We start from the raw sequence: 14,896 nt of genomic DNA on the forward strand, positions 1-14,896 counted from the left end.
AGTTAAACATTGGGTGGTGGAGAGGGGTCCCCTCTGTCCAAAGCTCATGTCAGTTTCTCTATGATATTGTATAAGCTTTGTATTTGAACGTGAATACATTCCTAACTCAGTTGTTTGAAAATCTGTTTATACAACACTTCATAAGTTTAAAGTAATATTTAGTGTTTATAGTGCTAAATTCGAGAGTGGATCACGGCGACGAGTAATGGCACTGATAGCCCATTGTGCAGCTTTATGTTTATACAACAAACAAGTGTCAAATAAATGTTTCTCTCTATTTTAGCAATATTTTATCAGAACTTGTATCATAGACTATTGTGTAGTGTTGTAGGCTTTGTGAAGACATGATTCATATTAAACTCACTTGAACCTTATAAACAAAATTAAAATTGATTTTTTTCTAACAAGATGTAAAACTTTTTCAACAATTGATTCTTGTACGTGTAGAATGTGTCGTTTTCTTTGTTTACTCGTCAGTTTTAGAAACACTTGTGTGCTTTAACCTGATGATAAATAACTTACTCTACTCACATGTTTGTTAATTTTCTTCTTCATGGAACGATAAAGACCATCAAGAGACGATTTGAACCACGTTGGCAACTTGAAAGTAATATTAAGAATTTGATTCCATATTCCAGCTTCAGGTGCATCACACGTTTCACCCATTTCCATTTGTTCGGTATTTAAAACAACGTAATTATTCTGTCATAGAAAATAAAATTTAAATCGTTGTTTGCTTGTATTTCTTAATATTCGTTGGCAATTTCTTTCAGTGATCAAGTACCTAGATACATGCCTTTGAAACGAAATATTGATTGGTGATTTACCTTTTGGTGTATATAGATTATCATTAATCTTTCAATAATGAAATAAAATTAGCCAGTAACTTCGTTTACTTATAACATAAATGTATAAACTTTTTTCGCTAGTCCTTTTTCCATTGCCCCCTTACTGCCTCAGCGGTTAGTCCGTGAACTTACAACTCTAAAATTTGGGTTTCGATGCCTATGATGAGCAAAGCACAGATAGTCTATTGTGTAGCTACGTGCTTAAAAACATCCAAACCTTTTCCTGTTTTCATGTAGAATACTGATGAACTTTGACTTCTTGAATATATTATATTAACTAGTGGTATATTGGGATAAATAACATTGTGGGATTTTTTGTTTGATTACACATTTATAAATACTATACAATGTGATGTTTTCGTGTATACATATTTTGAAAGTACTATTTATAACTGTCTCCTTTTTTTTTTCTCTTTCAGGCTTACATAGCTTTAGAACATGACAGTTGTGATCCTGCAAATAAGAGTTCAATAAGATTTATAGCAACTCCCACATTTTAACCTGTTAACTTTATCCTTGTCGAATCCATGTTCTCAGCCTTAACACCGCCGGGAAACTCCGGTGTGTTCTCAAGTACAGTAGACTCAAACCGACAAATGACTGAAACTCACAAATGGGACTTTGATCCAGGAACTGGTGCTCAAAGGGATGATACAGATGGTGACTCAGAAAAACGGGAATCGGATATGAACAAGAAAAATGTAGCAAAAATTGGAAGAAAGATGCATAAGCAGAAAAACAACAGTCTTGGCGATGATGCTAAAAATGAAAAACCTCAAAAATCTGCTACAAAAACAACAATCCAGAGAAAGCGTTACAGTAAGAGTAGAGCACGTACGCGGAGTCCCGAGCGTATCAAAACGCTTAAAAAAACGCGACGAGTGAAGGCAAATGATCGGGAGAGAAACCGCATGCACAACTTAAATAGTGCGTTGGACAGACTGCGGCGGGTGCTCCCGACTTTTCCCGATGACACGAAACTTACCAAGATAGAAACCCTCCGTTTCGCTCACAACTATATTTGGGTACTTTCAGAAACAGTAAAAATGTTAGACAACAGAGAATGTCATGACGGGTTCTCGGACACATCGAACTGGCCAGCTTCCACCTCGGACGTAGTGGACAATTCAGCTCCGAGCGTAGAAACGCAGAAAGCCTCATGTTCTTTTGGTTACGGCTTGCCTACCCCGCAAATGTCAACTTTGACCAGCTTTTATGGCCCTCCTGTTTCATTACCTGGTTGGATTCCCCCTTTAGCTAACTGTAGTGTTTCCTCCTTCATGTCGTCTAGTGCCATGGAGATGTTAGATTCCTGTAGCTCGAGCTCGGAAAGTTCATGTACTTATGAAAGTTTGTAATACTCGTTCAGATGAACTTCATTCAGTTAATACAAAACCATTCCAGTACTAATCATATATTGTGCAGTTAACCAATTTTATGGGAAAAAGTTATTTATTTTTGTGATACTTAAACCATTTCAAGAACCTTCATCCCTGTCTTTCACGTGACGTGTGTATCGTCTAATGTAAATTGTTGGATTAAATTCGATTACTTGTACATAACTTATTTGAACAATTCAGTTTGTGACTGTTCCATACTTACAACAGACTGGTGTTTTAAGGCCACGACTACTAAATTAATTCTATATTACAGGGTGTCCGAAATGTCTGGAACCATAGGCACGTCAACACATTTTACAGAAGGTGTTCCACATGCTGTCCTTGTAATTCGAAACAAATTTTGATTAACTAGGACTAACTCGATCTTTTCATGCTTTGACAGAGGCGTAATCCGTCACGTATCTGAAATCAAGAAAAGCTGCAAATCAACTATAGTTCCAGACTTTTCGGACACCGTGTATTGTACAACCTTGAGTATTAAAATTGCAGTATCGCTCAAACAAAATTGGTTTCACATTTATGATATATAATTTTCTCGAATGGAGCAATGCCTCCCAATGATTGTTGAATAAAGTCGAGTCAAAACGACTCAGTTTTGAAAGGATTTTGTTAATGGGGTATTCATATATTTAAGTAGCAAAATGTAAGATATTTTCTGTTCTCTATAAAAAAAAAACTATTAATATATAACGTAAGAGTCTGTTTCTGTAATTTTCGTGCCTAAACATTCTCTGATGATTACGAAGAATGTTATAAAAAAAAAGATGAAAGAACGTCCTTTTTCAGGTTGCTAAGGTGGTCTTTGTTAAATATCAGCTTTTATTGTGCATCTTCTATAAACACTTTCGGATCATTATAATCAGTGTTATACGAAATATGAAGAGCAGACTTGCTAAGGTTGTTGAGGTAGTCTGGTAGATGTTGATTTTCACTGTGCATCTTGAATCCGGTAAAAAAAAAAGAGCTTCCGTTCAAAGTGTTTACTCGGATTTTATTTTTCAGGGAAAATGTAAACAAGATAAAGAGGCTATTTTATCTAAGAGAAGGAAGAGGGAGGAGTGAGGGAGGAAGCAACAGACACTCAGTACTTGATTTGGACTTCCAATGTTAACCAACAATAGGTTTGGGTGCTTAGTGTTGTGGCAACGTTTGTAAAAATGGTGGGAAAAGCATCCCGTTCATGTTCCCTGACAATAATGGCTTCCTGCTATAAGGTTAGTCCTAAAGCTAGGTTCGAGAGAAGTTAAAGCTACTGTAGACATTCAGAACATGAAAGCGTTTTTGTCATCTGCCTTTTCCTCGCGCCTTTCTTCAAAGCCTGAAGATGATTTGGTAATAGGTAAAGTTAATAAAGCTAAAAGTGAAAAGGATCACACCTATTGATAATGATTTATTTATTTTTCCTGAAATATAAAAAAGCTTTGGGTGTATACTTATGTAAAAATATAATAGTTTTGTACATATGCAGTATTTCTCTTACTTCACAGAATCTGTATAAATAAAAATAGTATATATTTCAATATGTGAACTGAATTTCGTTTTCCTCAACAGTAAACTACAGAAACAAAAAATACGTTGACTCTTTGAATATATAAGATGAAAAAATAAACAAATTTATGTTTTAATAAGAATTAAGATTTAAAGTTACAACAATGCCTTTTATACCTATACGCAATAATGTGTATTATCTATAATTGTCAAACGAACATATTACATTTGTATTTTCAGAGAAATGCAGGTGGCGCTATTCTACGATCTATCACAATTCGAAACGTTTGCTGGTATTTGACGCTTTGTATTCATGGCAAAGCTACTACGATTATCTTCCGCCGTTTCTAATACTGTAGCTTGTATTAATGGCAAATTTACTAAGGTTATCTGCCGTCGTCCCTGATTTTGAAATACTAACAGCCAGTCAGCAGCACCCTACCACCCACTATCCACATTAAGGGATTGGCTGTTACTCTTATAATGTACCCACAGCAAAAATACTGGAAATATTTTGTGGTATAGCACGAATTAGAACCCGACTTGCCATGTCCAAAAATCCAGAGCTCTGCCACAAGGTCAATCCGTTGTTATAAACATTGAGAATATGTAATATAAACACCAGGTTAATAACGCAAAACCTTCCAGACATAATTACGATGCATGTGAAAAGCGAATAATAGCGTTTGTTACCTCCTTTGTTTGGTGCTAACTTATTAATTTTTGTGACTATCACTAAAATGCAAAATACTAATTTTTTCTTTAAAGTTTACAATAAAGAATACCAGCACATACTATTTTCTGGTTTCACCGAATTTCTACCAGGAAGAGAGTCTACACACTGAAACTTTTCGTTATTGTTTTAGCAGTATCTAAAACATTTGTTAACGCAAGTTCTCATTTCACAAATATTTATTACTATTAATAATCATATGAATAATTATATTATAATGTGACACATTTGCGGGAAGGGAGAGGTCTATACCAAAACTCATAAGGTTTGTTTGTTTGTTTTGAATTTTGCGCAAAGCTACACGAAGGCTATAAGCTCTAGCCGTCCCTAATTTAGCAGTAAAATACTAGAGGGACGGCTGCTAGTCATCACCAACCACCACCAACTCTTGGGCTACTCTTTTACCAACGAATAGTGGGATTGACCGTCACGTTATAACGCCTCCACGGGTATCGATACCCGGTTTCTAGCTTTGTAAGTCCGCAGACATACTGCTGTACCGCTGGGGGGCCCTTTTCTCTGATCCAATTAAAGATAGAAATATTGCACTAAAACTTTCTATTTACAAATAAAAATCTCAAGCTGAATTAGATGTAATTTTTTTAAGATCTTTAAATTCTAATTTGCTTAAGCTCTCTCTCAATCAATATATATATATATATATATATATATATATATTAAAGTTGAAAATAGCCGTGATCAAAATCGTTTCAGGTAACACAAAATTAATCAAAAAATATAAAATCGGATTGCCTTTGCAGTCCTTACAATATTTGCACTTTTAATTGTATTTTCTGTAAGTGTAGTTTGTTTAGGTTTTTAAGTCAAGAAAGTACAATACCAAATACACGGTATATACAATGTAATTAGGGCAATAGTAATTGAAAGAGCATGTTAGAGGTACGCAAGCATTGGTAGGAGGATAGACAGAATAAACGGAAGTACGGTTAACTTAGTTCTGGTCAGCTGGAAAAATCTAGCGTTTACACGCTCAATAGCCGGTAATCCTTTCTATTATGTGGTACAATAATCCGATGGAAGCAAAGTTAGTGATGAAAATGACAGAGTCGTGCATTCCTTTTTTCTAGTGACCGCTTTAGAACGTTTTCAGTAACTGTTTAGTCCTCTTTTTGAGTGATCATAGTTTTAAGTCTAAGAACTTATGAGTGAATGTAAAGAACGTCAACTACAGTACTGACAAGCTCTTTCGCCGAATAATAAGATCACCTTATATATCTATATATATATACAGAGACATCTCAAAAGTAAATACACACCATGATGTTTATTCAAAAGTCATTTAATTAAGAAAGGCATCCAACGGCTCCCATGGCCAAGCCAGTCACCTGATATGAGCCCCATCGAGCATGTCTGGGCCATATCTGCTCGAGTGAGAGAAGTTCCAGAAAACCAGCGTCCCGTGGAGAGCTACTTGATGTTTTCCTTGCAGCCTGGGTCAAGATCCTACAGAAGAAAATTCCAGAACTCATCGATTCTATGACAGAACGACTCAAAGTAATGAAAAATGCTAGTGGCAAATCGACTAAGTACTGATGCACATTTGTAAACATTTTTGTCAAATTGATAATGTCTATATACTTTTGAGGTGTCTCTGTATATATATATATATACGGATTTCGGAACTGGAAGGCCGGTTCTAAGTCCGTGGGATACCACAAAATATTCCCCGGACTCTCAACTGTTAGTATTTTATAAGAGTGACAGTCAAGTCAATCTCTTTACGTGGATGGAGGGTTCTGCTGACTCCCTCTGTTCAATAGCTTAAAATTAAGGACGACGACCAATAGCTTTAGTAACCTTGCAATACATACAAATAGAAACACCTTTCACAAGCCCATTCTAACAAACCGGTATGACTTATCTTAATATCCAACGAAGCTGATAGCCTGTGACAATCTCAAACTGACAGCAAAATCCTCAAAAATCCATCACATCTGAGAGCTTTAAAATCAGTATCAAAGTATTGTGTTTGAAAAATTTCCCCTAACTCTCTTTCAAATACATTGAATGCAGACTTAAGGGCATACGAAACGAAAGTCAATGGCCTGGACATTATAGCTTTATGATAAATAATAGTCTTTAACTGTTGTCATTTATAAGCAGAAAACATGCTAATATCAAAGGTATTTTCGGTTTTTAAAAAATCTCATTAGATTGAAGTTTTTTTGTTGTTGTTTTACAGTCTTCTTAACTTGTCCATTACGAGCTTCAAATCATTGGTGTCTGATAATAGCATTGTCCAGAAGGCCTTTCGCACAATACCAGAATTCGTCAGCCTAACTCCTTGACAGTGATTTGTGGGTAACAAAAGACAGACCTGAATGCTATTGTTATACACATTTCAATTTGAAATCCGTAATAATGAACAAATTAAGAGGAATGTATTAAAAGTATTTCAGCTTAATAAACATTAAGCTCATTGATTTCCAATGGCTCATCAGCTTTCGGCGTTTTAACTGAAACATCGAAGTTCTTATAATGTATATGTAAATAGCGTTTCAATAAACTTTGACTTCTCATCGCTCATCCTAGCTTACGTTTGTTTGTTTTAGTGCAACAGGCCATCTCTCTGTTTATAAACGCTTAACACGTTCAAGTGCCCCTCTAGAGTTATGTTGCCCTGGCCTTTCACCTTCATAATTTACGTCTTTTTATTCTTGATCTTCAGTCAAAACTTTACATAGTCTTCACTCATTACTTCAGCCATTTCCTCTAAACTCTCTTTATAATCTGCCATGAAACACAGTTTCATCCGCATACCATTCTTCACCAATGCTCATATTATTTTCATTATTAAGCCTAGCGTCCACCATCCTCATGGTGTCCTTGCCAGCCATATTGAATGGCCGTGGAGACACCATTTCCTCACACGCTTCCCAAAAACAAACTGAGTGTCGCATTCCTCTCCTATGCTCACCCTTTCAGCCGTGTGGCGTTATAATGTTTCGGTCAACTATTCGTTAGTAAAAGGGTAGCCCAAGGGTTGGCGGTGGGTGGTGATGACTAGCTGCCTTCCCTCTAGTCTTTCACTGCTAAATTAGAAACGGCTAGCGCAGATATCCCTCGTGTAGCTTTGCGCAAAGTCCGTAACAAACAAGTGTTAAGTCCCTAAATGAGTTTGGTGTTCTGGCAAATTTATCTGGAAAGTCCTGAGGTGTTTGGAGCTGAGACTAAATTTTCTGAAAAGCGATTAAAAATATTTGATGTTCAGGTTAAGTTTCCTGAATTAATCATCAAATAGTTTTAACGGAAAGTTGTTAAAGGTTATATGGTTAAATTTCCTGGAATAATCCTGAATCAATTTGTTACAAGGCAATATTTAGCAGAAAGTTGTTAAGATTTCTGGGTTCTGAATTTCGATTCTCTAGAATGATCCGAAAATAGCTACATCTTAGTTTAAATTTCATGTGCTAGATTGGTTTGAGTGGAAAGTTGTTAAAATGTTAAAGTATTTGGATTTATTGGGGAGATCCTAAAGTTTTTATGTTAAAGTGCTTGGTTTAAGGTTAGTTTCCTATTGTTGGATCCTAGGGTTAGCCAGTATGTTTTATCATTTTCGTGCAAAGCTACGCAAGGACTATCTGTGCATAGCCTCCCTAATTTTGAACTGATACACTAGAGGGAAGGGATCTATAGTCAACAGCACTCACTTCCAACTGTCTGATCGTCATTCTTGTAGTGCACCCACGGCGCAATTTTGAGGCGAGGGAACGCGAGCCATAAAACCTCAAATTCAATGTGCGAGCACGGATATTTGAATTAGATTTCCCAAAAGGCTGTTAAATGTGCATGATGTTAGGGTTTAATTTACTGAATTGTTTCGAAACGTGGTAGTTTTTGTAGTCAATTCCATAGAACTTTTCGAAGAGGTGATTCATGTTAAGGTTAGATTACTTAAAAACTTTCTTATGGTATTGTATATTGATGCTAGAATTCCGTTGTCTGTAACACTGTAAAGGATATTTGTTTTGTTTTTTGTAGTTAAATTACAGCAAACCTTTTCAATAATATCGCGCACCTCCCTGTATTTTCTATTCTGGTTAATATGACTCTACTTACAGTTCATAACTCCTCAAATGAGATGCAATGTAATTCATCAGAAGTTGATAGATTTAGGATAATAAAAAAGCGTCGTGAGGAGAAGAAGTAAACTGTTTGTTTGTTTTTTGGAGCATGTTTGGTGGAATGCGGATTCGAACCCGCGACCCTTAGATTGTGAGTCGAGCGCCTTATCCACCTGGCCATGCCGGGCGAGGAAGTAAAGACTTGGTTACAATTGAAAAAGACAGTACCACAAAAACAATATTAAGTCCATGTTATATATATAGTAACAAAATTGAGCAATTCAAAAATAAAGCCAAATCACTTGTAAAGAAAATTTTTGTCTTAAAAAATAAATATTAGTTTTCTTTTGTATTAATTTTTGATGTTATGCACATTTTGTCTGTTTGATTTATAGAATTGAGCTCTTAACCTTGACCTATATGGTTGACCTACTTTTTATCAAAGTTTTTGAATAGATAACTTCATAAGCAATAGCTTATTGTTCATTAAAGGGGGCCCGGCCAGTTGGTTAGGGCGCTTGATTCACAGTCTGAGGGTCGCGGGTTCGAATCCCCGTCCCACCAAACATGCTCGCCCTTTCAGTCGTGGGGGCTTTATAACGTGACGTCAATCCCATTATTCGTTGGTAAAAGAGTAGCCCAAGAGTCGGTGGTGGGTAGTGATGACTAGCTGCCTTCCCTCTAGTCTTACACTGCTAAATTAGGGACGGCTAGCGCAGATAACCCTCGTATAGCTTTGCGCGAAATTCAACACAAACAAGTCGTTAAAGAGGCGTAAAAAGATCCTCTCATATACCCACATAATACACACTATTTTTTCATCAGTAGTTTGACTACAATGTTGTAATATAATCTCAAATTATTTACAGCACTGCAGAAGCATCGCTAGGCACTGGCACACGAGACCTGTGCCCCGATTCTAGTTGATACTGCCCCGAATCCCCAGCTTATGTCTTGAAAAATTAGAATAAAAAACTATGATTGATATCATGCTGAAACGCCAAATATTTCTGTGCCTGAAGGCGCGAACCCCGACTATTTTAAATACCTAGCGCCTCCTCTGCAGCACTGCCATCTAAGTGCAGTGGACTTAATCCGACAATATATGTTTACTAGTTGACGTACCTGTTCAACGCATGGAGAATATATAGGAACTCCTGGGAGTGACATAGGCGTTCAGATCCGAATGCTGGCCCCCTATGTCGCTCCCTAGGGGCACTTATAGGTACTTGTCAGGTTTGGTGACAATTGGTCCACAAACCTTTGTCACATAACAGTTTAGATATGTCAACGAAATATCTCCTACTTCTGTGCATCCCGAATAACGCGAAGATTCACCACAACATAATTCTGTTATGTATTCTAGTTAGCAGTTTGCTGGTTTAATGAACCTGTGTTTAAAACAAACATTAGTGAACTTTGTTTGCGTGTTATAATTTTCTAATTAAAGCGCTAACAGTAAACCCTTCACTTCAGTTCGGCGTCAACGCTGTTTCGTAGTCAGAGTGCGTTTCCCATATATTTTAACTTATAGAGCATGAAGTTAAAACTCATCCTTCAAAAATAAGGACAAAATAACGACTGAAATGTTATCCTGTTATGAAGAGATTTTGCTTCAGACAGACTCTGAATATTCTTAACCAGAAGATGTTGCTTAGTTTAACTCACAATCGGTATACTAATGTACATTAGAAAAGCAAGAAAAAGTACTGACAAGAATAAAAATATAAACCAACAGCAAACTAAATAAACTCTAGTTCATCATGAATAAAATAAGGCAGCTAGAACAGGTGATTACTATTATCTTTTCCCAAATCACGTCTGTCATTTTCTTCTAGTTTTTCTATATTTGCTTATTTTAGATCTTTTATTTTATTTAATCCAGGTTACCCTGTTTTGTACAGTTACTTCATATTATACACCTTTGCAGGACTGACGTCTCTTTTCATTCAAATTGTTATTTCCCCAAATGCAGGACCTTCATTTTTTATGTATTTCCTTATGCTTTGTCTTTTGATTCTTTCAGATCGTATTATTATTATTATCATTGCAGGACCGCTTTCTCTCTCCCTCTCTTTCAGATGTTAGTATCGTATTTCTAAGACTCCATCTTATTCATTTAAAACATTTTATGTGCTTGTTTATCTAAAAACCTCACCCCGTTTTACTTTTTAACTATCTTATTATCAGGTTTTATTTCTCTTACGTTGATATTGATATTTTTATTATAATATCGCTCTTTACTTGAGATTTTCACTTTCTTGTTCTTAGTAAACGGTCGTTTTTTTGTTTTTTTTTACATTGTCACTTTTAATTGCGGGAAATTTATTTCTGCATATTTTCAGTTACTTACTGAAAATCCTTCCTCTCACTGTTTTCAAGTTGTTGTTTTTAATTGTTGTTGTTTTTTATTTGTTTTTACAATCTCTCTCACTTTTTCAAACTGCTATATATATATGTTCAGTGCAGGATTTTTTACTCTCTTTTTTTTTCAGTTTTGTATTTTACTTTCGATTTCCGGAATTTTCCCTTACTCTATTCAAAGAGTTATTTATGTTTGAAATGGAGGATCTCTCTAATATCCTAATTACCTCCGCCAGCGAAGGTGACAGAGTTTGTTTCACCCCTCTGTGTGTGTGTGTGTGTGTGTTTGTCAGCACGATTTCTCGTAAACGGCTGAATGAATTGAGACGAAAGTTGGTATATATTTGGACAATGAATCAACTTAGAAGTGGTTAGTTTTTGGAGGGTAAATATCAAAATTGAAGGTCACAGCAAGATCACGAAATTAAAAAAAAATCCTATCTATTAACATGGGGACCGATTTTTCACACTATTTTTGCTCTACAACTCAGTAAAAAATGAACGGATTTGGATGAAACTTGGTGGACATATGTAGAATATTATTCCTCATTATCTCGCCAAAAATGCTCCATTTATAACGACGGACATACAGACACATTTTCTTACTTTTTGAGGGCCGAATATGATCAACGCTGCGTGGCGGAGGTATGCTCTCTACTGAGTGACCCTCTAATTTTGTCTTTTATGATTCTAGGACCCCTCTCTCTATCTCACATTTTTAACGTTATTATTTATCTTATTGCAGCACCATTTTCTCCTTACTTGTTTTTTACTATGCTGCTAGTTTCTGATTACAAAATATTATGTTAGTTTCACACTATATTATTATAATTTCTTATTAAAGAGCTACCTCTGTAATTTCTTGATATTTTGGCTGAATCTGTATCTAGTTTTATGCAATTTTTCTTGCAGAAATTCTATTTAATATTCTGTATACTGTCTTCTTTATATATGATATAATACAAGATCACAGTCCTTAAGATTTTTTTGCACGTTAAATTAGAGATTGTACTCATAGCTTCAGTAGCGCCACAACAAACCAAATATACTTATTATGTACTCCTGGCTTCTGGAACTAGCATAACATATTAATTGTGATGTCAATGATTAGGCCCAGTGTCTGAAGAGACTATAATCTAGGGCCCTTGCCAAAATAGAGACCCCACACTTTAACGAGTAACCTGGCTGAAAATGACCATTTGTAATTTTTATATAAAATTAATTTGTTGGACTCGTAACCTCTATAAAAAAAGTGATATTTTCTATTGCTACTTAATGAACCATGTGACAGGATAACGTTTTCTTAATCAGATATTTTTTTTCGTCTGTTGTATTTTTTAAACACTGAAATAGTATTGTCGCGTTCGTTATTTTATGAAGGTTTCGGTGTAAGTTTATTTCTCTGGGTATTCCTCGGTGGGATAGGGTAAGTTTACGGACTTATAACATTAAAGTCCAGGGTTCGATTCTCCACAGCGGACACAGCAGATAGTCCCATGTAGCTGTGTCCTAAAACAAACAAATAATCTTTTTCTGGCATTTGGATATTTGAAGTGAGGGCCTGCGTTAAGTTTTAAACTTTAAACTCTAGTAATTGTAATATTGCAACTGGAAGCTAAATCATTCAAAATCATACCAACAAAAAGTACCTTAGAACATACATATAAATCATAACTTGTATCATGTATAATGCCCCAGAATACTTCTAGATACATTTATATCACTTGTAAATCTTTCTGTATTTTACCAGACAGAAGAAGCTTCGTGTTTTACAAACTCTCTGAGATTACTGAATAATTTGTACTCTTTAGAGAAATAAAATTTTGGTTATATGCTGTGCCTATTTTTTTTTCTACTACAATGGCTTCTATCTATAAGAACATAATAATCAGTACATCAATAGTATAAGCTCTCCTGAGGCTTGGTCCAATCTTTTCATATCAGGCAGTTATTGTCAGCTTGACAGACTGGTTTCGGTGAAATATGATAACGCTGTTACATAGTAACTATTTAACTCCAACATTGCTTGTGTAGCTAAAACTCTACACAGTTCTGAATGGTGGGGAATGATTTAAGCAACCGTCTGGAACGTCACAGAGTTTTGCTTGAAAAGTCCTGATTCTTATGAAAGATGAAGGGCGAGCAGAGCTGACCAGCGGGGTGTCTCCGGGTGATATTATCTGACAACGTGTCCCTACCGTGAGGACTAAGCCAGTTAGGTGTCAAAGAACATCATTTGCAGATTAGTTGTTGTTCAGTATAAAGAATATTCCAGGTGAAAAGTCATAGATATCACGGAGAAACAATGAATATAACACCAATCCCTATAGATATCATGGAGAAACAGGGAGTGTAAGAGCAATTCCTATAGATATCACAGAGAAACAAGGAATGTAACCGCAATCCATATAGATATGACAGAGAAACAAGAAATGTAACAGCAATCCAAAGAGATATCACGGAGAAAAAAGGAATGTAGCAGTGATCCATATAGATATCACGAAGAAACAAGGGATGTAACAACAATCAATATAGATATCACGGAGTAACAAGGAATGTAACAACAATCCCTATATATATATCACGGATAAACAAGGAATGTAGCAATAACCCCTATAGATATCACAGAGAAACAAGTGATGTAACAACAACCATATAACTATCACGGGAAAAAATGAACTGCAACAAAAATCTACATAGATATCACGGAGAAACAAGGAATGTAACAACAATCCCTCTAGATATCCCGGAGTAACAAAGAATATAACAACAATGCCTCTAGATATCCCGGAGAAACAAGGAATGTAACAACAATCACTCTATATATCCCGGAGAAACAAGGAATGTAACAATGTTCTCTAGAGATGCTGGAAAGTCTGTTTATATACATCTTCTCACTCATTCAATGCGAAAGAGATTAAGGCTACCACATTAGATCTATCTCTCAGTTGTTTTTCTACACACCTTCTGGTAGTTTAAAGGAATTTCCTATTGGATAAGAAAACTCATATCATGGTCAGCTGAGAATTGCAGTTTCGAGCAAATATCAACTCTCATTATTCCAGCTAATTCAATGACAGGGAATGTCACTCGTGCTTCGTACGTCTTTAGGTGTGGAAGTTCGCATGGGTATGATTTTTGTTTATACTTACACCTTTACGTATTCTAAAAGGAAAAAAAATAGTTATTTGTAGTACGTTCACATTAAGTTGAAAGTCCATCTACGACTAGCCATTTGATTCAGTTCAGCTTTGTTTCTGCTTATAATCAAAGTCTCTTTAATTCTCAGTTCTCTTTCATTACTAACTATTCCAAATACTTGAAATGTTCTTTATCCACTATTAAGATAATGTATTTAAAGTGCATATTGGACACCTCTTTGTCTCTAATGTTCAAACGCACTTTTATAAACCTCATAGCCCAATTTTAGTTATAAACTTTTCAAAGTCCATAAAAGATTCTCGTATGTGAACAAATAGGTCTGATTTCTTGGTATGTTTCTTTAATGATTATATTTTTTAGCTTAAGTAAACATATTTCACTCTTGTTGGAAGATCTAGTTATGAAAGAGAAATTAATATTAAAGAGGCCCTTTTATAATAAACAGAGACAAGCGTGAACTAAATACAATGATTAATGCAACTAAGCTACTGCTGAATCTTTAAATTTATATTGTGCTATTTGAATTTGAACTTCTTTAGTTTTGAAGCTAGATCTAATGTTTTTTCACAGTACTGCTTACACCACCTCAAGGTTTGTTTGTCCACAATTCATCTTTACACATGTCAGTAGGCAAAAGTGTGTGTCAAGAAAGACAGGTAAAGAAAATGTCTGTTTATATGTATTTTATCTTGATCACAATTGCTCACAGTTTTGTGTACGAGGTAGTGAATCTAAGATTAAAATAAAATAGGCTCTAAACAGTCAGAGTACGACCATGTTTCATATTTACTCATTATTTAAATCAACTGACGAATT

At 35.5% G+C, this 14,896-nt stretch overlaps 1 protein-coding gene across 1 annotated transcript; it reads left to right on the top strand.

The window, feature by feature from the left end:
* The first annotated feature begins 1,375 nt into the window (after nucleotides 1-1,375).
* Nucleotides 1,376-2,206, top strand: LOC106458025 (neurogenin-1-like). The gene has a single exon (XM_013917477.1). The coding sequence runs from the start codon at nucleotides 1,376-1,378 to the stop codon at nucleotides 2,204-2,206; it is 831 nt and encodes a 276-aa protein (XP_013772931.1).
* The last annotated feature ends 12,690 nt before the right edge of the window (nucleotides 2,207-14,896 follow it).

This window comes from Limulus polyphemus, unplaced genomic scaffold, assembly GCF_000517525.1.
Source record: "Limulus polyphemus unplaced genomic scaffold, Limulus_polyphemus-2.1.2 Scaffold20, whole genome shotgun sequence".
In the NCBI taxonomy this organism is placed as follows: domain Eukaryota; kingdom Metazoa; phylum Arthropoda; class Merostomata; order Xiphosura; family Limulidae; genus Limulus; species Limulus polyphemus.